Source organism: Sorex araneus, chromosome 2 (genome assembly GCF_027595985.1).
Source record: "Sorex araneus isolate mSorAra2 chromosome 2, mSorAra2.pri, whole genome shotgun sequence".
NCBI lineage: Eukaryota > Metazoa > Chordata > Mammalia > Eulipotyphla > Soricidae > Sorex > Sorex araneus.
The window spans coordinates 104,554,725-104,576,130 of NC_073303.1; the positions used below are offsets into that span (position 1 = coordinate 104,554,725).

Below are 21,406 nucleotides of genomic sequence, written 5' to 3' on the forward strand. Positions count from 1 at the left end.
GTCAGGTGTACACAGAAACTAAGGAGACATGTCATGCCTCAGTTTCCTTGTCGATGAGTGAGTTTAAACCAGCTGGCCTCTTATGCTCCTCCAAGCTATCATAATTTTGTTTTATTTTTTTAATTTAATTAATTAATTTTTTTAATTAGTGAGTCACAGTGAGGGTACAGTTACAGATTCACACATTTTCATCCTTGTTTTTCCCTCATGCAATGTTCGAGAGCCCATCCCTCCACCAGTGTCCATTCTCCACCACCAATGAACCCAGTGTCCCTCCCACCCCCCAGTCCCATCGCCCCACCCCACCCGCCTCTGTGGCAGGGTATTCCAATTTGTTCTCTCTCTCTCTCCTTTTGGGTGTTGTGGTTTGCAATAGGGGTATTGAGTGGCCATCGTGTTCAGTCTCTATCTACTTTCAGCATGCATCTCCCTTCCCATGCAGGATCTCCAATCACATTTTACTTGTTGTTCCCTTCTCTATCTGGGATGACTTTCCCCCAGCTGTGAGGCGAGCTTCCAAGCCATGGAGACAACCTCCTGGTATTATATATTACTATTCTTGGGTATTAGTCTCCTACTCTGTTATTTTATAGTCCACAGATGAGTGCAATCTTTCTATGTCTGTCCCTCTCTTTCTGGCTCATTTCACTTAGCATGATACTTTCCATGTTGCTCCACTTATATGCAAAGTTCATGACTTCATCTTTTCTAACAGCTGCATAGTATTCCATTGTATAGATGTACCAAAGTTTCTTTAACCAGTCATCTGTTCTCAGGCACTCAGTTTTTTCCAGATTCTGGCTATTGTAAATAGTGCCTCAATGAACATATAAGTGCAGATGTCATTTCGACTTCATAATTTTGTCTTAAGTTCCTCAAGTTCTCAGTCACTGGGACAAGCAACTTCAGGAGAATGGCATGCTCAGGTCACCATGGTCTCCTGCAAGGATTCTCTCATTTACTTCCCACAAGAGTCTCTTATAGTTTCGTTCAAATTCTAGGTGAGGAGACGAAATCCTGACAAGGCACTACTAAGGATGGAATCATGATTTGGATCTCATCTGAAGAAATCAAATCTAGGGTTTGCTGGTTCAGTTGATGTTCTCATGCCCTCACCAGCAATACCTGCTCATCTTTTTTCTATCCTGTCTCTGTCTTCCAAAAAGGGACACTCTCCCCATGCTTTTCTCGATGATTTAGGGTACTGATCAAATGACCTCCAGCAACATGTGTTATTTTGAACATCATGGGAGAACACATGCTCGAAAGCGGATTAATTAAAAGTGCTACAGGAGTACAAACAGAAGTCACCATGCAGGCACTTAATGAGGGCTTGCCTTCTGAGGTGAACCCATTCATGGCTGCTTGATATTGTAGCTAACTGGGCTGATATCTTCATTGTGTTCATTCAGCTTTAAGTATTTGGAAACTAAGGAACAAAGGATTCTTTTCTATCTTGGTTGTTTTAATAGTCTCTCTGGTCAAATCATATTCCATATTGCACATATTGTGGATCCACTGTGCCTGAAAACAGTCAGGCTGTTTTCCTCATTGGGCTCTTCCAAATGATGCTAGCAACATCTACAAGCAATATGAGAACATATATTTTCATTTCTCTTGAATATATATCTAGGAGAGACATTAAGAAGCTGGTTGAAGGGCTGGAGTGATAGCACAGCGGGTAGGGCGTTTGCCTTGCACTCGGCCGAGCTGGGTTCGAGTCCCAGGAACCTATATGGTCCCCTAAGCACTGCCAAGAGTAATTCCTGAGCGAAAAGTCAGGAGTAACCCCTGTGCATCGCCAGGTGTGACCCAAAAAAAGCAAAAAAGAAAAAAGAAGCTGGTTGAGTGGAAAGTATCATGCTAAGTGAAATGAGTCAGAGAGAGAGAGATAGACATAGAAAGATTGCGCTCATCTGTGGAATATAAAATAACAGAATAGGAGACTAACACCCAAGAATAGTAGAAATAAGTACCAGCAGGTTGGTTCCATGGCTTGGAAGCTGGCCTCACATGCTGGGGGGAAAAGGCAGCTCAGATAGAGAAGGGAACACCAAATAAAATGTAGTTAGAGGATCTGCTCTGGAAGGGAGATGCGTGCTGAAAGTAGACTATAGATTGAACACGGATGGCCACTCAGTACCCCTATTGTGAACCACAACACCCAAAAGGAGAGAGAGAATAAAAAGGAATGCCCTGCCACAGAGGCGGAGTGGGCGGGGACGGGGGATGGCATTGGTGGGGTGGGAGGGATACTGGGTTCATTGGTGGTAGAGAATGGACACTGGTGGAGGGATGAGTGCTCGAACATTGTATGAAGGAAACACAAGCATGAAAATGTGTATATCTGTAACTGTACCCTCATGGTGATTCACTAATTAAAAAATAAATACATTTAATAATAAAAAAAAGAAGCTGGTTAAGCTCCTCCCTCTTCCCATCACAATGCCTGGTTCTGTCTTCTTTCCATGTGAGGCCTTGGTGAGCATTTGTGGAGGCAGGGTAAAGAGCAAAGTTGTCAGCAGAGGACATTAAAGCTAATCACCCATAAGTGTTCCATCCCAGCTTCTGATCACCACCTTGGAGTCCCCAGCTTTGCTGGAAAGCAACCTCCATCTTGTCTCTTCTCACTGTGGCTTTGTTTGCTTTTCCTGCCTTTAGGAACTGATGAAGCAGCCATCATCAAGATTTTATCAAGCAGGACATCAGACCAGAGGCAGCAAATAAAGCAACAGTACAAGGCAGCATATGGCAAGGTGATTCGGGAGGTCATCAGAAGGAGCATTGACAGTGCCCTTGATCGTGACTATTTCAGCATCCTCTATATTCTGAGAGCAGCAGGGAATGTCTTCAGAACTTGACTTAGTTAATTCAAGAGGAAAAAAATGAGACTACTTAAAACTTAAATTGAATTCAGAAAAACTAAAATTGCTTTGTTAACTTAATAACCTAGAAAATCAATATTCTTTAACTCATTGTTTCAAAAAGTTTACTTCATCTTTCTACAAGTTATTTTTCCACTCATCTGAACTAATTCCAATTATTATCTTACAGTTAATGATTTAAAGATCAATTTTAAGAGGACAGTCTTTATGTAGAAATGCTTTACTTATTCAACCACCTTCAAGAATTGCCTAGTCTTCAAAAGTGATTGTTTCAGAAAACCAAAACATACCCTCCCCCATTTCATTAAGTGACAGCATCTTTCTTTTCTTTCTTCACATCTCTTTTCTTCCCTTCTTTCTGTTGCTGTTCTATAAACAGAAATCTTTGAGTTTTCACCAGGGTTCCGTTATCTTTAATAATACACAATGAACACAATTTAACTTTCTCTTAAAAGTGCCATTGAAACATCATTATGCAATATGTATATCAATTATTATAGCTTATTCTAATGCATATTTCTAAAACCTTTATAGTTACGATTACTCTGTGTATGAGTATAAACAGATACAGAGATAAATTTCTGTATTTGATGTAGGGCAGGCAACCGCCTCTTTACATCTGGGTCCCCTTACAAAGAGAACGATACTGATGAGAGCTTCACTGCTTGGGGGGTGGGCTGGGGGTGGGAAAACCAAGCATCTTCATGGTGTACCAACCCAGTAAATAAAAGCCATGTTGGGTGTGACGGCTTCCACTTTTCAGGAAGGAAAGGTGAAGCCCGTGCTTCAATGCTGATGACTTAGGTACAATCACACACTCAGGAAGTGGGAGATCCAGGGTTCCATTCCCCGTTTTCTGGCTCCAGGGCCAATGTTGGCTCCCGGAGAGTACAACTCCAGGCTTCAACCTGTTTGCTGGTACACTGAAGGCCCAACCAGCCAGCCAAGCTTGCAGCGCTTTTGTTTCTATCCTCAAAACCTAACTTGTCAATGATACTCACTGATGGCACTGATGAAAATAAGCCAGTCTCTAGTTCAGTTGTATCTAACTAGTTGTTGATCCCTATCAAAGTGCCTAATGGTAGCAGCTCCACAAATCCTATGACTACTTCCTCCCAAGAGGGAGTGAACGCCAGACTTCTATAAATGTTACTGTGAAATAACAGCCTGGGCTTTGAAGTGAGGACCCTGGGTCTTTGCAAAAAGAAGAGAGGATATGATCATCTCAGCAAAGAACTTTGCCAACCATTGACTTACTTTCCTATTCTCAGTTGTGTTTCAGAAAGTAGAGGTCACCAAAAGGGCAAAAGGGTGATCTAGAAGGGCCATCACAAAGCAAGATATAAGAAATGATCAGGCTAATGTTCCCTTACCCACTGGCCTTCAAAGAGAATGGCCATTCCAGGGGATGCAGCTTGTTAGCGAGCAAACAGGGCTAGATTCTGAGCATATTCTGCAGTATTCTAAGCGGCCACTGTGTCCAAAACCCAATGTAAACACACAAAGGTTTGTTTCCATACTTGTGGCTTGTAAGAGGAGTCAGCTGGAGTTTCTCTTCTCCTCCGTCCAATATCCTACCCATTTGGCTTGAGAGAAAGACTTCCATTCTTTGGCTGGATCCATATCCCGGGGGCTTGACACAAGGATTTCATGAGATGAAGGCTGAAATGGAGCAGAAGTATGGGATGGAGGGGGTAACACCAAAGACTCCTTTAAGATTGCAGATGCTGGGACCTGTGCCAAAACTTCTGGATTTTTCTCTCAGGTCGAGAGCCTACAGGTTTACTTAAAAATAGTTGATTTTGGGGCCGGAGCGATAGCACAGCGGCTAGGGCGTTTGCCTTGCACGCGGCCGACCCGGGTTCGATCCCTGGCATCCTATATGGTCCCCTGAGCACCGCCAGGAGTAATTCTTGAGTGCAGAGCCAGGAGTAGCCCCTGTGCATCGCTGGGTGTGACCCAAAAAGCAAAAAAAAAGTTGATTTTGGCGGTGTGGGGGTGAGGAAATAGTAGTTAAGGTGCATGTATTGCATGCAGCTCACCTTTGTTTGAAAATCAGCACTATATATGGTCCCCTGAGCACTGTCAGGAGTCCTCCCTAAATAAAGAGCTAGGAACAAGCTCCAAGTATAGTTATGTATGTACCCCACAAAAAAAAAAGAAAAAGAAAGAAGGAAGGAAGGAAGGAAGGAAGGAAGGAAGGAAGGAAGGAAGGAAGGAAGGAAGGAAGGAAGGAAGGAAGGGAGGGAGGGAGGGAGGGAGGGAGGGAGGGAGGGAGGGAGGGAGGGAGGAAGGAAGGAAGGAAGGAAGGAAGGAAGGAAGGAAGGAAGGAAGGAAGGAAGGAAGGAAGGAAGGAAGGGAGGGAGGGAGGGAGGGAGGGAGGGAGGAAGGAAGGAAGGAAGGAAAGAAGGAAGGAAGAGAGAAGAAAGAAGACTGATTTGAGCACAGGCAGAGAGCATTTGCAGATCAAGAAGTAGGTCATTTAGGGAGCCAGGGATTCAGCTCAGTGAAAGAGCACTACCTTATTCAAACCCAAGGTTCAGTCCCCAGCACCACACAAAAAAGGGGGATTTTTCCTTCTTTCTGAAAGTTCCTTTTAGCATGGAATTGTTGTCATTATCATCATCATCTTATAATTCTCCCCATTTTTCAGAAAAGGAGAATGAAGGTCGAAGCACTAACTTTATTTCCAAGGCCACAGAGCCTTTGCATCACGTTGCCCAACAGGCAGCCCCCTCTGTGCCATGACTTGAGTTTCCGAAGTGCTAACTAGTTTCTGGGCCTGCGACACTGCCCACACTGCGCCTTCTCTCTGTGTGAAGAGCCAGCCTTGAGCACCTTCTTTTAAGCTGGAACTCTGACCAGTTCAGTTGGACTGTCCCTTTCCCTCACTAACCCACCTGGGCAGGCGGGAGACAGGTGTGCGAGGCCGGGCACCTGTGGTCCATGAACAGTCATGTGCACCACAGGGGGCCATGCAAACTTTGTGAGCTTCTTTACCCTGATGTTCCCCCACCCCCACATGTCCCTCTCAGGATCCAACAGGATTCCCAATGTTCCAGGGTTGCCCAGAATAGCCCTCGTTTATCCCTGCTGCTGCCCTGCAACTAGCGAGTGTTCCTCACTCTCCAAACATCCCACTGGGGAGACCATTGATGTCATCTCCCTACAGCTCACAAACCTCTATTTCAGTCCTTTCTAGTTGGATTTGGTGGGGGGTGAGGTTCACCTTTACTTATTTATTTAAATGTATCACTGTGAGGTACAGTTACAGACTTACAAACTTTCCTGCTGTTTCAGTCATATAATGATCAAGTATCCATCCTTCCACCAATGTCCATTCTCCACCACCAGTGATCCCAGTATCCCTCCCACCATCCCCACCCCATCCCCCCCTCCCAGTGACTCTGTGGCAGGGCATTTCCTTTTGCTCCCTCTCTCCTTTTGGGTGTTGTTTGCAATACAGGTATTAAGTGGCCACCATGTTCGGTCTATAGTCTACTTTCAGCACACAACTCCGATCCCGAGTGGTCCCTCCAAGCATCTTTTACTTGATGGTCCCTTCTCTATCTGAGCTGTCTTTTCCTCCCAGCATGTGAGGCCGGATTCCAAGCGGTGGAGCAATCAACCCGGTCTTTATCTCTACTATCCTTGGTTGTTAGTCTCCCATTCTGTTACTATATATTCCACAAATGAGTGCAGTTCTTCTATGTCTGTCCCTCTCTTTATGACTTATTTCACTCAGCATGATACTCTCCATGTTGATCCACTTATATGCAAATTTCATGACTTCATTTTTTCTGACAGCTGCATAGTATTCCATTGTGTATATATACCAAAATCTCTTTAACTGGTCATCTGTTCTCGGGCACTCGTTTTTTTCCCAGATTCTGGCTATTGTAAACAGTGCTGCAATGAACATACAAGTGCAGAGGTTCACCTTTGTGAGATTCAGTAGTTAAAATAATACCAGTACTTCTCCTGGCTCGGTCATTTTGAGGATCAGTGAAAAAGTTCTCTGAGCCCTAAAATGTTCTGACAAACTCTGGTTGCTCACACTCTGGTTGGTTCTTCTTGGGACTCTGCGGCCCTGAGATTCTCCCTGCCCCTCTACCAGCCTTGGGGGAAGATGAAGGGGAACCTGGGTGACCACTCCTTGCCAGAGTTGGCTGCCTGTGTCTATAGAGCCTCTCCGTGTCTCCAGAACGTTTTTGCATGTCCCTGAGCCCTGTGGTGTGGGTAGCAGACTCCCCACAGGCCTTTGCCAATGAGGGCTCTCTTGCTGTCTCTCTGAAGGACCTGGAGGATGTGCTCAAGAGTGAGCTGAGTGGCAACTTCGAGAAAACAGCCTTGGCACTTCTGGACCAGCCCAGAGAATACGATGCCCGGCAGCTGCACAAGGCCATGAAGGGTCTAGGCACGGATGAGTCGGTGCTCATTGAGATCCTGTGCACAAGAACCAACAAGGTTAGTCCCTGCCAAATCCTCAGACCTAGACTGGAGTGTGCCCATACCCCCATCATAGACGATGACAACAGTCAAAAGAAAAACCACTCTCTACATTGTGCCCTAGGAGTGAGCTCAGTGTGTGAGCACAGTCGTTCCTGCTCTTTCAGTATTGCAGAGTTGATTGTGGTAGTGTGGCCCTTGTGTTGACTGAACAGACCCTTCCAGAGTGATGGTCAACTGGCTTCTGCTTTTTTTTTTCTAGTGAGATGCACAGATTTATAGACAGGAGGCAAGAGTCCACATTCCCCTTTGCAGGGCTTCTGGGTGAGGCCAGGAAGGAAGAGGGTTCCAACCTCTTCCTTCCTGGCCTTTCTACATCCCATTAATTAACCCCACCCTGGAGTATTAATTTTTCTTTTTTTTTTTATTAACTCTCCTAGGAAATCACCGCCATTAAAGAGGCCTACCAAAGGCGTAAGTAACCTTTTGTTCTGACTTCAGATAAGGAATGTTCCTTTTCAAAATATCTCTGTGAAAATAAATGAAAGTAAATCATGTGCTTTCTCTCCTCCCTTTTTCTTCCTCCAAAGTCTTTAACAACAGCCTTGAATCAGATGTCAAAGGCGATACAAGTGGAAGCCTAGAAAAAATCCTGATGTCCCTGCTCCAGGTAGGAGCAAAGAATTTTCACGGGCTTAATGATCTTGGGAAATGGTCCTCAGCCACAAGGTACTAATGTAGGGGGAAGGGCACTACTAATCAGCATTTTCTTCTTTTATAAAAAATTTTATTGAGATCATCAACCAAGCCACTGGAAAATCATCCAATCAGCACTTTCTCCAACATAATAATATGCTAATCCTTTGCAATTTGTAATCCTTTTGTCAACTAATTGCCTTTTTAAGCATCACCACCTCACCTTGCTCTCAGAGAGGATGGGTAACCTGCCCATGCTTACACATCCAGGAAGGACCAATAACATAGGCACAAGAACAAAAGGACTATGATCTTCAAAGGGTCTTTTGCATAACACAACTCTACGTTCCCTTCTGACATTCACCCAGGTCTAGTTAGACCTATAAGAGCTGCAAAGAGTCGGTTGAGAAAGTGGTACTTTCAGAACTGGCCCTGTTAGGATCCAGCCCCAGTATTCCAGACAGAGTCTATCCTCCCTTTACTCTATCCATCTTTATGAATTTTGCACTTTTCATTTTTTCCCCCATGAACAGAGACTAACAGCAGAGTAGCAGGCAGGAGATAGAAGTTTTTCCTTGCTATAGTAATAAGTTGCCTCAAGCTTATTCTGATCTATGAACTTACAGTGGGTTAGGGATTCAAATACTCACTAGCCAAATTCTTAGCTTGGGGTCTTACCCAGTTGGAATCAAGAAGTTTGTCAAGTCTGTGTTCTCATCTGAGACCTGAGGCTCTCATTCAAGTACAAATCTGGTTGTGCACAGCATTCAGCTCCATGTGGCTAGATGATAACTGACATCAGTTATCATCTCAGTTCCCTTCCAGGTGTCCTCCAGACACTTCATAGCAAGGAGTCAGGCCAGTAAAAGTCATTTCTTTGACTTCTGGCATCTCTGCTCAGCTAATTGGATCAGACCAATTCAGCACATCCCTTTAAAAAAATTTTTTTTATTAGTGAATCACTGTGAGGTATTGTTACATACTTACAAACGTTCATGTTTGCGTTTCAGTCATACAATGATTGGTTATCCATCCCTCCACCAGTGCCCATTCTCCACTACTAATGATCCTGGTATCCCTGCCACCCGCCAATACCTTCCCTCTCCACCCCGCCTTGTGGCAGGGAATTCCCTGTTGTTCTCTCTCTCCTGTTGGGTATTGTGGTTTGAAATAGAGGTATTGAGTGGCCATAGTGTTTGGTCTATAGTCTATTTTCAGCAGCTCCCAACCCGAGAGGGTCCACCCCTTACTTGGTGTTCCCTTCTCTGTCTGAGTTGCCTTTTCCTCCAGCATGTGAGGCCGGCTTCCAAGCCGTAGGGCAAACATCCTGGTCCTTATGTCTACTATTCTTGGGTGTTAGTCTCCTATTTTGTTACTTTATATTCCACATATGAATGCAGTCTTCCTATGTCTGTCCATCTCTTTCTGACTCATTTCACTTAACATAGTTTCCATGTTGATACACTTATATGCAAATTTCATGACTTCATCTTTTCTAACAGCTTCATAGTATTCCACTGTATAGATGTACCAGAGTTTCTTTTACCAGTCATCTGTCTTGGGAACTCAGTCTTTTTTCCACATTTTGGCTATTGTAAACAGTGCAGCAATGAACATACAAGTCAGCACATCCCTTTATATAAACTCATCTGATTAGGGATCTTAATTACCTCTGTAAATATCCCCTTGGCTGTGTTAACACAAGATCATTATGGGAGTGATAGCTCATCAGAGTCACAGCCTCGCTCACACTCATGGGAGCCGGATTATAGAAGAGTGTCGGTCCTTATGGTTAGCTTTGATTTCTGACTGCCATAAAGGTTCAGTTCCAGGACCTTCCTTGACCAACTCTCAGGTTTCATGATACCGGGGACCCAGAGAGGGGGCATTAAATATTTTGGAAGGAAGCCAACTCGTTTCCACTGGATTCACTCTATGAGGTGACTTCCTGCCTGTTGTGCAGAGCTCAGAGGAGTTTTTAGGAGTCCCTGGTTTCTGTAAGAAAAGGAAAAGTGTTGCCTGGGAAGCTAATCAGCTGTGCCCAAAAGATGGCAGCAAAGAGCAGCACTGACAGACGCGACTTCGCCGGCGGCCAGAGCGAGCCCAGGACTTTCCCTTTTTCTGTGGCCAAGCAGGGACATAACAATATGTCGAACTTTCTAGGCTAATCGCGATGAAGAAGATGATGTGGACAAAGAATTAGCTGGCCAGGATGCCAAGGATCTGTATGATGTAAGTGTGCCCAGATGTGCCCGGTTTCGGCAAATTCTTCTGTTTTAACTCCTTAGTATTGTTTTCAATGTCTCTTTATTTCACATGACTGGGGATTACGCAGAAAAAAGATACGATCTCTGGCCCATAAATATTCATATTTCCACTCAAATATAAAGTAATGTGCTTGGTTACTCAATTTGACCTCTCTTCAGGGCTTGTTTTCTAGTTTCCTATATATTAGGCCTGCTCACAGGCCTGTAGATGTAGGGTTTTTGTTTTTGTTTTTGTTTTCACAAAAAAACTTTTGAAATGTCTGCACTTGCTCCCCCAGGCAGGGGAAGGCCGTTGGGGCACAGACGAGCTTGCTTTCAATGAAGTCCTGGCCAAGAGGAGCTACAAGCAGCTACGAGCCACCTTCCAAGCCTATCAAACTGTAAGTGATCAAGTTCTAGAGCATCCAACTTCGTCTAAAGCACAATCTAGAGTTCCTTCTAAAAGAAGCCAACAATGGGCAAGTGGTGCTGGAAGGATCTTTGACAACAGCAGTGCTCAGCGGAGGAGTGACTTTTGTCTCCACCCTTAAAACACGTAGAGTTGTCATATTGAATGGGGTCGGAGCAGGCAGTGCTTGTGGCATCTAGTGGGTGAGGGCGGCCACGAAAGCTACTCAGCACCCTACAATATGCCAGTGAAGCTTCACAAACAAAGAATCACCAGGCCCCAAAGGCAGCATCAGTGTAGCAAAAGCCCTAGACTCAAAAGTTGGGGGTCAAATTCTGGTTCTGGCAAATGAACTAACATCTCCTTCCTCATCTGTGAATCCGGGACCACGTTCACCACACTCAGTGGAGTTATTCTAAGAACTGAATAAGATAGTAGCCGGGGAGATGGTTCAAAGGGCTGGGGCACATGTCAGACACACAATAGGCCTGAGTTCCGTCCTTGGCACTGCATGGTGTCCAGGCACCCTGGGGGGGGGGCCACACGTCCAGAACAAGTATCTATAGAAATGGTCCAGACCTTTAAAACCCTACCTGGTAGCCTCCTCAGCACACTAAGAGTTAAATAAACTAGAGAGGCAGTACAGGGGTTAAGGCACTTGCCTTGCACATATAGTACTGGCAGGAGTGATCCCTGAACAGGGAGCCAAGAGTAAGCCTGGAGCACCACTGGATGTATCTCCCAAACCAATAAATAAACTCAGAATGGGGGCCAGAGAGATAATACAGGGGTTGAGGTGTTTGCCTTGCACATGACACAATCTCATTTGATGCCTGGCACCACCTACTGTGCCCCAGCACTGCTTGGAGTGATCCCTGAGCACAGAGCCAGGAGTAAGCCCTGAGAACCACAAGAAACAGACCCCCCCAAAAAGGAAAGAAAGAAAATCAAAACTCCGAATGGTATCTAGCATGTGTAAAGCATACAGATACTCACGCTTACTATAATTCCAGTCTACAAGTGGGCTAGTACTGCCCATTCCTCCAAAGCCAAATGGAATACACCTCAGATACACTCCTGAAAAGCTGGACCTTGAAATTGTTTTCAGACAGTTTAATTTTACCTAAAGACAATTTTAAGCCAACAAGGTGAGTGAGATTTTTCAAGGCACTAAATGGTGAATCCTTTCCTGAAATCAGTCTTTAACAGCAAGAAATATTTTGTTTCTTTTATCAGAATATTTTTTCTTGCTCAGAATGATCAGAATATATATATGTATATATATGTGTATATTTGGTTTTTAGTCTCCTATTTCACATTTGTAGACTGTTTTTTACCGAGTTCAGTCACTTTTGTGCCTGTACCTCATTCCAACCTCCCAGCAATATTGTAACTGTGAGGTAGGCTAAACAGCCATTGTTAGATGCCAGACGAGCAAAGCCTGCCCGAGAAGGGAACCATCTGTAACTTATCAGGACCACACAGCAAGCCAGTAGCTCAAAGTGGACAAGAACTCCAAGATTCTCCAGTCCGCGCTCCGGCCCCGGCTGGAGCTGGCCGCAGCTCACTCGAAATAGTGTTTCCTCTGACTGCCAGTAGATGGGAAGACAATAAAGCTCCGGAATTTTATCATCACCGTCTATGAGCCTGAAGGGCCATCTGCTCTCAGATCGTGCCCAGTGCTGATCAAAGGCAGCTGGCCCCCGTCCCAGGGTCTCCAGTGCCTGGACCGCTGTGGACTCTGAGTCTGAGGATTTCTCCCTGACTTAGACCCTCTTCCCACATAAATTCAGCCACGGGTGGAGTTTCTAAGAACTGCCGGTCACAGATGCAGACTACAGAAACACACATAACGTGCATATGTGTGCTTGGGTGTGTGTTGAACATACAGAAGCTACCCAATACCAGGGGATAGTTTCTAGGCCAGTAATTCTCAAAATTGATGCCCACATAGCGTCCTTGATGTTGCATGAGAAAAGATTCACATTAAGAATCTTTGGTTTCCTCCCTTTGCCTTCTTCTGCCTCAAAGTTCACCAGAAAGGAGAGACATAGTTACAAGATCAAAATAAGTATCATCAGTAGAATCACAGGTACACAGACCCACAGTCCAGCTGACTACTCCCCCATCACACCCTCTAACACGTCCCCTCGCCTCTTTATTTTGTTGTTGTTGTTGTTGTTTTTGTTTTGTTTTTGGGTCACACCCGGCGATGCACAGGGGTTACTCCTGGCTCTTCACTCAGGAATTACCTCTGGCGGTGCTCAGGGGACCATATGGGACGCTGGGATTAGAACCCGGGTCGGCCGCGTGCAAGGCAAACGCCCTATCCGCTGTGCTATCGCTCCAGCCCCTCTTTAAGCATCTTTAAGCCCATGTTTGAGACTTTAGTCATTTCACAGCTGTAGTCAAAGCCAGATGGCAGAGGCTAGGCATACGTCAGCTTGAAAAGCCTGATTTTAAGAGAAAAACATCTCTTCCCTATTCTTCAGTTTCCCTGCAGGTAATGGTACCCAATTAGAAAAACAAAAAACTTAGAAGCTCATTTGGAATCCACCTTGCTAAAAAGTGTTTTTGTAGCAAGATCAGAAAGCCTGGGCTCCAAAGAGCCCCCTAAGCGTTTAAGATTCCTAGTAACTGCAGAGAAAAGTCTGTAACTTTGTGAAGAAGAGTGACAATAGCTAGGGGCAGTCATTCCCATGGAGCATTGCGCAGAGCCCCTAGAGGCACCTTTGTAGCCACAGTGGGGGAGGGGGGAAGAGGGGGTGGTGGCAGAAATAGAGAAGGGGAGCAATTGTCTCACAATGGGCAAATAGTGACCCCTAAGATATGCAATGAAGAGCCCCTGAGTGAGCAGAAGCCTGAGCTGTGCTGGGGGGAAGAAACCCACCTCCCATCTCCCCCAAACAACTGCTCTTCCTGCTTGGATGCTAAAATTCTACAGAAATGTGAAGAACCCAGTTCTGGGCCATCCTGAACCATAGAAACAGAAAGTGGATGCCTGGGACGACTTTTCTTTTAAGCAAATGCAAATCTGCGTGAAAGCAATATCCTCAGGAAACACACTCTCAGTCTAGGGAGCAGGAGCCCCGTTTGGAGGAAAGTGAGAGCATTTCTTTCCGAAAGAGCAGCTCCCACGTCAAACGCGAGACGGAGGGCAGCTCAAGGACTGAAAGAACCCAGGCCAACCCCTCCTAATCTACGCGCCCCCCCCCTCTCTCTCTCTCACACACACACACACACACACACACATGCTAACATCAAGTCTCAAGACTTGCAAATCATGACAAGGATGTGAAGGAGCCCTGCTTCGCTTTGCTTTGCTCCATCTGCACCTCCTCCCCCACATCTTTTGTGCTTTGAACCCCCAAGAGTATTTTGTTTACATACTTTTAAAACAAACTCCTCTGGTGTGTGCAAAAGGCCTCAACTATGTGGAGACTCCCAATCATGCCGTAGCTTCTTCCAAAGATCGCTTCTAAGAAAAAGTCTCAGTATTTTTCATCTCCGCCTGCCTTCCCCCAGCCCAACTCAGAGCTCTCCTTTCTTGCTCGTTGCCTGCCCTGGGCTCGGCCCGGATGGTACTTGTGTTAAGCAGAGTCACAATTTACTCTGAACTTCAGCTTCTATAAATATTTGGAAAGAGTCCTAACGTGCAGTGCTGTGCAGAGCCCCGTGTGATGTGAATATAGGATCATTTGGAATCAGCCCAGTGTGAGGAAGGGGGGTGTTTGGACACGGTCTAGCCCCCCACTTCAGCTGGTGCAACCCGGCTCTCTCTGAAACGTCAGGCCAAGTCTTCACCAGGAACAACACAGCCCCCAACTATCTATCCTAAACTGTAGGTACCCGAGCACTGCTTCTCAGGCTACAGGAGACCACAAACGTGTCAGGAAGATGGTTAGAAACACAGCCTTCTAGAAAACTGGTAATGGAAAGAAATTTCTAAAAAAAAAAAAATGCAAATAAAAAAACAAAGAATGATTGTGATAGTACTAATTGTTTTGATTTTACAGAGGAGGAAACTGAGGCCAAGTGGGTGGTCCTGGTGGGGATCAGATCTAAACTAACAGCCAGGAGAGTCCCCACTCAAATACCTGGAGACAATCACTCACAGCTCTGCAGGGCACAGAGCTGGGCGGGAGACCCTTAAAGTCACATGACCTGATCTGGAAAAATTTCAGGCTTTGATTATTTTCTTTTACAAAACAACCTTATTTTTTCCTCCCCCTCAAATTGTTTTTCTCTTCATGCCTCCTTCTCCTAAGGTGACCTTTGTTCTGTTGTCAATGCCAACATATTTGTCTCTGTTTTGTTCATCAATTTGATTTTTTAATATTCACACATGGGTACTGCCATCCAATATTTGTCTCTCCTTGTCTCTTTTCCAGCTTCTTCCATTTTGCTGAAAATGATAAATCATCTTTTTCATAGCTGAATAATATTCCATTATAGGCCTACTGCTTCTTTTCAGAAAAAAAATCATTTTGGTTTTTCATTTGGTTACTGGGAATACCCACTTGGGGGATTCTGTTCCCCTCAGGGGTGCAGTGTCACCCACTTTGGAAAACACTGGTATAAGTGTACCCCCATCTCCTCTAACCAATGCTCTCTCAGTGACACTTGGGCTGCTTTCCTATTTAACTCTTGTAAACAATGCTGCAACAGAGCTTAGTGTTTTCAGAAGAAGAAGGACCCCCAAATGCACCAAGGTCAAAAGCAAAACCTAGAGTAATGGCTGGGTTTTCTCTTTTAGCTCATCGGCAAAGACATCGAGGAATCCATCAAAGAAGAAACCTCAGGAAATCTTCAGAAGGCCTACTTAACTCTGGGTAAGAGGCTAAGAGCACCCCTGTCTTAGGGTCTCCCTGCCTCAGGTCAGGCCTCCCAGAAGCAGAGGCAGAGACGGTTGTGTGCATACAGGAGACAGCATAGGGAAATTATTGGGGGGAACATCTCACACATCACAGTATTGGGCAAGGGAGAGAGTGCACTTGATACAGGTCTAGCAGGGTTGGGGAGCCAGATGACTACAGCGCAAGAAAGGCGCCAGGTCGCTGCAACCCAGGCCGGCATATGGGCAAGAAAGATCCCTCATGGAGGCCATTCCTGGGGATGGCCTCAGCAGTGAGCAGTGAGCGGACCTGCTCGATTCCCAAATAGGGAACCTGGGGCATACTCCACTGTGGCACCCCCAAAGAAAGTGCGTCCCCCACAAGCATCCATCAACTGCCTGGGGCCACAGTCTCGGCTCCAGGGAAGAATGTGATACCTGTGCTACACAATCCAAAAGCACCACCTCTCAGGTCCCGTCCATGAATAAGTGTTTGCATACGCCTGATGGCTTGAGGGTATCTTTACCCACCTGGTACCTTTCAACATTTGGGATGAATGAGGTCTGTTTTAGAAAGAGAAGGAGGAAGACCAGCTCTTGACTCTGCCAAGCAAACCCCAGCACCTTCTCTCCAGGTGTTGCCCAGAGGCAGGAAATAGCAGAGCAATAGGCACGGGGCTGTGTCTGGCAGACTTCTTTCTCCTTTCTGCAAGCCCTGGAATGAAGGCATTGTCCATTGTCCATACTCCCGCCCATGGTGAGGAGTCCAGGGCACCATCCCAAATGGCACACGAAATGGAGAGACCAAATCCACAGAAGAGCAGGAAGAACTGAAAGGCAGCCCTGGTAGTTAAAAAATGTGCTCACACTGCCAGACTTTTTGTTTTGTTTTGCTTTTTGAGGTTTGTTTTTTCCCCCCCTTGGGGGGAACAATGTCAGCAATTGATATTTTTTCCATCCATCCTCATTTTGCACTCAAAATAGAAGATTCTGAGTGTGATGTACAGCAACCTAAGCATCCAGAGTGTCACTCTGACCCACACTGGGTCCATGTGTGGTGTCCTTAGGGCCTTCAGGAAGACTCCCTGGTCAGGCTCAAAGGCCTACAACCCTCTTTCATGCTTGCAGTGCAGAGAACCAGGGAAATATCAGAGTTCAGTTAAACGATATTAATTATCAACGGTAATAAAACCATTAACTTCTTTGACCTTAACGTAGCATCTGCTTGCACCGAGGTAATAAGTACATTAGGAGAGAAGATAAGTAAATAAAGTTCAGTTCCTGCTCTGAATATGTTTAAACTCAGGGGCAGGGAGATAGCTCAAAGGGTTGGAGGACATGGTTTGCATGTGTTAGTTTTGATCCCAAAACCACATGTAACCCCCAAGCCCCATCAGGATTGCCCTGGTGGCCCCTAATGCTTACAGCACTGTACCACAGGGCCCGGGAACTAATCATCTGGCCTGGTTGGTTAAGTATTATCTAGAATGCTCTGGGGTCCCTTGAATACTGCTCAGGAAACTCTGCAGGGAGAACCTGTGGATGACCTTCGCCATTTCCTTCTCTTCCGTCCCCTTCTCTTCTTCCCCATCTTCCCCATTTCCCTTCCTCTTCCTCCCCTTCCTCTTTTTCTGCCCTCCTCCTCCTCCTCTTCCTTCTTCTTCTTTCCTTTTCTCCTCCTCCTCCTTCTTTCCTTCTTTTTCTCCTCCTCCTCCTCCTCCTCCTCGTCCTCCTCCTCTTCCTCCTCCAATCTTGTACTTCTTATTTGTCTGAAAGAGGTTTGACTTGGTTTTGGTTTAACACCCAGGTACCGTGGCCTAGGGGGGAATCTTCCAGAATCCTTAACAGAACAGTATAAAGTGAGCTTCTTTCAGACATCTGCCTTCTGATTCAGTCAGATCCAAGGGCAGCCAGCTGCCACGTGAGGCCAGTCCAGTTCTCTCGATGGGTGGAAGGTAGGGATCTTTATGTGAATCCACAAAACCTGAATCCCTCGCATTCTCTTTTCCCTCACCCCTTACCCCCACAGTAAAGAGTGCCCAGGACCGCGCGGGCTATTTTGCAGACTGCTTGTATGAGGCCATGAAGGGGGCAGGGACTGATGAGAAGACGCTCATTCACATCATTGTGACCCGAGCTGAGGTAAGACCCCCAACAGCGCTACCTTCTCTCTGATACCCAGACGTCATAAGCAAACTACCCTTTGGACAGCCAAAGAATATACTAGAGACAGTCTGACCTTCCCAGGCGTTTTGCAGAGGGGTGGGGGTGGGGGCTGTGCTTCAGTCTCTTGAAGAAAAAGACAACAGTGATAGTTGCTTCCATTTCTGTCGTCGGTGACTTCAGAGCATTAGGAGGCAACCAGGACAGATAGAGGCAATGCTCGGGGCTCCAGCAACCCCCACTGAATCCATATTGAGGGTGACCAAACAGAGGCCCCAGGAGGGCAGACACAGACAGGCACCTCGAGGCAGAACTAGCAAGCTGATGAATGCCTCGCCCCTGAGCCAGGCCCTTCATTAACTCGAATATCTCAACAGTACAGTTTTGAACAAGAAACATCAGTAGAAGACAGTGTGTCTCATTCCTTCTCTTTGTTATAACCCAGCATGCTACAGAGGAGCCTTCTTACATTCAGTGCTTCCTTAGTCACAGTTTTCTCCCAAGAAATGCTCACGTCACATATCTATTGCATATCTGTTTGTGCTCTATGATGGAAAAAAAAATATTTTACTTTTTTACTTTGTTCACTCTCTGGGAACCAATGTTTGTCTCAAGAGGAGCCATATTGTCTCCCCAAGGGCTTGGGGGCCACTTTCACAATGAACAGTGAAGGATCTGGAATAGAGGTCACTGAGAGAAAGAACTACAAATAAAGGGGGAAGGGTATCAGGTCTATAGTAAGAGAAACCATGAGGAACAAAGTAGAACCAAATACCTGAAACCCACAGACCTTGTCACTAAAAAAAATTATTGAATAAAAGGCAGGGGAAAGCTCCCCACCCAAATTCTGGTCACAGCTTTTTGACAAATAATACTTAACACATGACATTGTTTTTAATAGAATTTAGCAACAATATCGTTCATTTGTTTTGATTTCTATTGCTGGAATTTCTTTGCCCCGCTTTCTCCTCCTCCTCCTCCTCCTCTTCTTCCTCTCTCTTCTCCTTTTCCTCTTCCTCCACCTCCTCCTTCTTTTCCTCCATCAAGTCACACTTTCCTTTCTTTCTTGAAGTTCATTTCTCCTTCTCCTCCTCCTTTCCATCAACCTCAGTTCCCTTCATTCACTCTCCTACCTGGCTCCTAATATCTCTTGCCCTTTGCTCTCTGATCTCTAACTTCTCTACTGCTCTGTTTTTGCAAATCAATCATCAGCTGAAGTCTTAAGAATCGCTAAGAGATCCAAAGAAGCAGGGTGGTTACACAGCAGGGAAAACAAAACAAAAACCCCAAGGGCCCCTGGGAATTGGATGGGTCGGAGCATTTCAGGGTTCCATGTTTCCATGTTTCTTCCCCACGGGCCAGAGATGTTTATTCCAAGATATTCAAGCCCATCTCAGTACTGGCCACATGTCTTGGGTCATTTCTATACATGAGCCATTTTCTCAAAATGCTTCAGGCCAAGTTAAATAGAATTGGTGAATCTTCTAAACATCCAACATCATGGGGAACAAAACAGAGCCCCCAGTGTTCCCTACCCCATCCCTGCACTTCCCCCTCCAGGAAGCACACCACCAGGGGGACACGCTCCACCTGACACTCCTCTCCTGCTCTGCACCCACTTGGAACAATTCCTCCGTCTCCCATCGGGCTCCTCTCATCTTTCTCCTATTCTGCCTCTAACCGGGGGCTAAAGAAAAAGAATCAGAAACCTGAGCCACAGCTTGTGAGTCTAGAATACAAGCTAGAGTCTCAATCATAAAACAGAAGAAGAACAAAGGCCTCCTGATTAAAGAAAGCTCTGTGCCTCTTATGAGACTCGCTGTTCTGTCTGAAATTCTACACTGGTGCCAATGCTATCTCCCTTGCAATAGGTTGTTAAGAGTCTTTAGAGAAGAACAATCTTTTCATATGTTTTCTTCTGAGTCCTTACCTCACCTCCAAGTCCTGGCTCTATCATGGTTTTAATGAATTAGACTGGTCACAAATCCCACAAAATGGTATTGTGATGAATTTTGTTGATTGGCAATAATATCTTTGTGGCTTGGGGTACAGAGGAGGAAAGAGACTTATTTTTAAATCTCTGTGCTAACAATTCTCTTAATTCAATACTGAAATTAGTAAACCATGGCCTAAAGCCCAAATCAGATCTATTCCTTGGTTTTTGTATTGTTACCTAAAAATAATTAACTTTAAAAATGACTTTTATTTTTGAAGTTCAAAAGCATCATTCGGTCCACATCAAAATCAGAGGAAGTGTAAATTTTCTGTGTCCTAAATAAATTCAGACTAAAATACAGACATCTCTGTAATGTTGGGCAGCTGAACTCAGCCTCCCTTTTCTGATTCATCAAATAGGAATAATAACAATTCTCTCTCAATGGGTTGTTTCACGACTCAAAATGAACAAATGAGAATCGCTCACAAGTTAGAACAATGCCTCCCTTTGTTTATGGTGAACGTGTTCCAGATGTTCTTGTCCCCATGGCTATTGTCATCTCTCCTCCAGGTGGACCTCCCGGAGATAAAAACCAAGTTCCAAATGAAGTATGAGAAGTCTCTCGCTGACATGGTTAGTTCTGATACCTCTGGCGACTTCCGGAAATTGCTCTTGGCCCTCTTGCATTGAACCAGGCCAGGCCAGTAGGAACACAGGGAAGAGCCATCGTTGTCAAGAGCCCATTCCAATGCAGATTTGTGAATGCAAGTCCAACACACATCTCTCAAGTCTTGATTTAGTTTCTTGGCAATTTGAGCATTATGGCGAAGTCAAGCTGTTTAAGTGAAGGGGAGCAACCACAGGATTGGGCAGGTCTCCCTGAATGTGGGTTTAGCAAGTATCCGGGCTGCTTCTTAACCTTCCTTGATGATGATAATAACCGGGGGCTTCCTAAGCATACATGAAATCAGCACATTATGCATGTGTAGTAAAACATTTTTAAGACTTTATAAAAGCACAGGGGTGTGCATATTCTGGGTAAAGACTGAATTATTAATATGAGGAATACAAAACCAACCAATTAATTTTCCTTTTGTGTATTCAATGCTAATTAAAGTTAAGGATTATGCCTCCATCAGCTTCTTTTTGAAAGATTGGGTTGATTTGTTTTTATTCTTTTCTTAGAAATGTATGACTTGTGGGGCCAAGGAGATCGTACAATGGGTAGGCATTTGCCTTTCATGTAACCGACATGGGTTTGATCCCCAACACCACATATGGTCCCCCAAGCCCACCAGGAGTGATTCCTGAGTGCAGAGCCAGGAATAAGCCCCAAGCATGCTGGGTATAGCCCAAAACAAAACCAAAATGTATAACTTGTAAGATTCAAACATAATATTGAAAATAATAATTTACATTTCTTAAAAATCCACCAGCTAGAGTAACCAAGACTAATATAGCAAGGAAACCATTACCTTGCCTAAGTGAAATGTAACTAAGTCAACTTCACTGCTACCTGGTTGAAATGGTTTTTCTGAATTCCCTAGATAGTATGCCTATTTGGATCCTCTTGTCTGATCCTCAGATGATTAAATCAGACACAGTGCCATTCAGACCCAAGTCAATATTCTGACATTAAAATGTATAGATCCCACACCAATAAAATCTATGTTCCAAGATGTTTGCAGCCACAGAAGTCTGTCAAAGAAGATGTAGGCTTTGGTTCAATGATGATAGTTCGCAGTCACTGGATAATTACATGTGCCTGGCATTGCCAATAAGTGTAGT

The 21,406-nt window shown here is 45.1% G+C and overlaps 1 protein-coding gene across 1 annotated transcript in view; it reads left to right on the forward strand.

The window, feature by feature from the left end:
• ANXA13 (annexin A13) overlaps positions 1–20,734 on the forward strand; it is a 56,348-nt gene extending 35,614 nt beyond the window's left edge. Inside the window, exons 4-12 of the mRNA XM_004607636.2 lie at positions 2,662–2,756; positions 7,182–7,352; positions 7,775–7,808; positions 7,925–8,004; positions 10,194–10,262; positions 10,576–10,677; positions 15,442–15,517; positions 17,549–17,661; positions 20,189–20,734. Of these exons, the coding sequence (XP_004607693.2) occupies positions 2,662–2,756; positions 7,182–7,352; positions 7,775–7,808; positions 7,925–8,004; positions 10,194–10,262; positions 10,576–10,677; positions 15,442–15,517; positions 17,549–17,661; positions 20,189–20,308 (860 nt within the window). The 3' untranslated portion in view covers positions 20,309–20,734. The remainder of the gene's footprint in view (positions 1–2,661; positions 2,757–7,181; positions 7,353–7,774; positions 7,809–7,924; positions 8,005–10,193; positions 10,263–10,575; positions 10,678–15,441; positions 15,518–17,548; positions 17,662–20,188) is intronic.
• Positions 20,735–21,406: the final 672 nt, after the last annotated feature.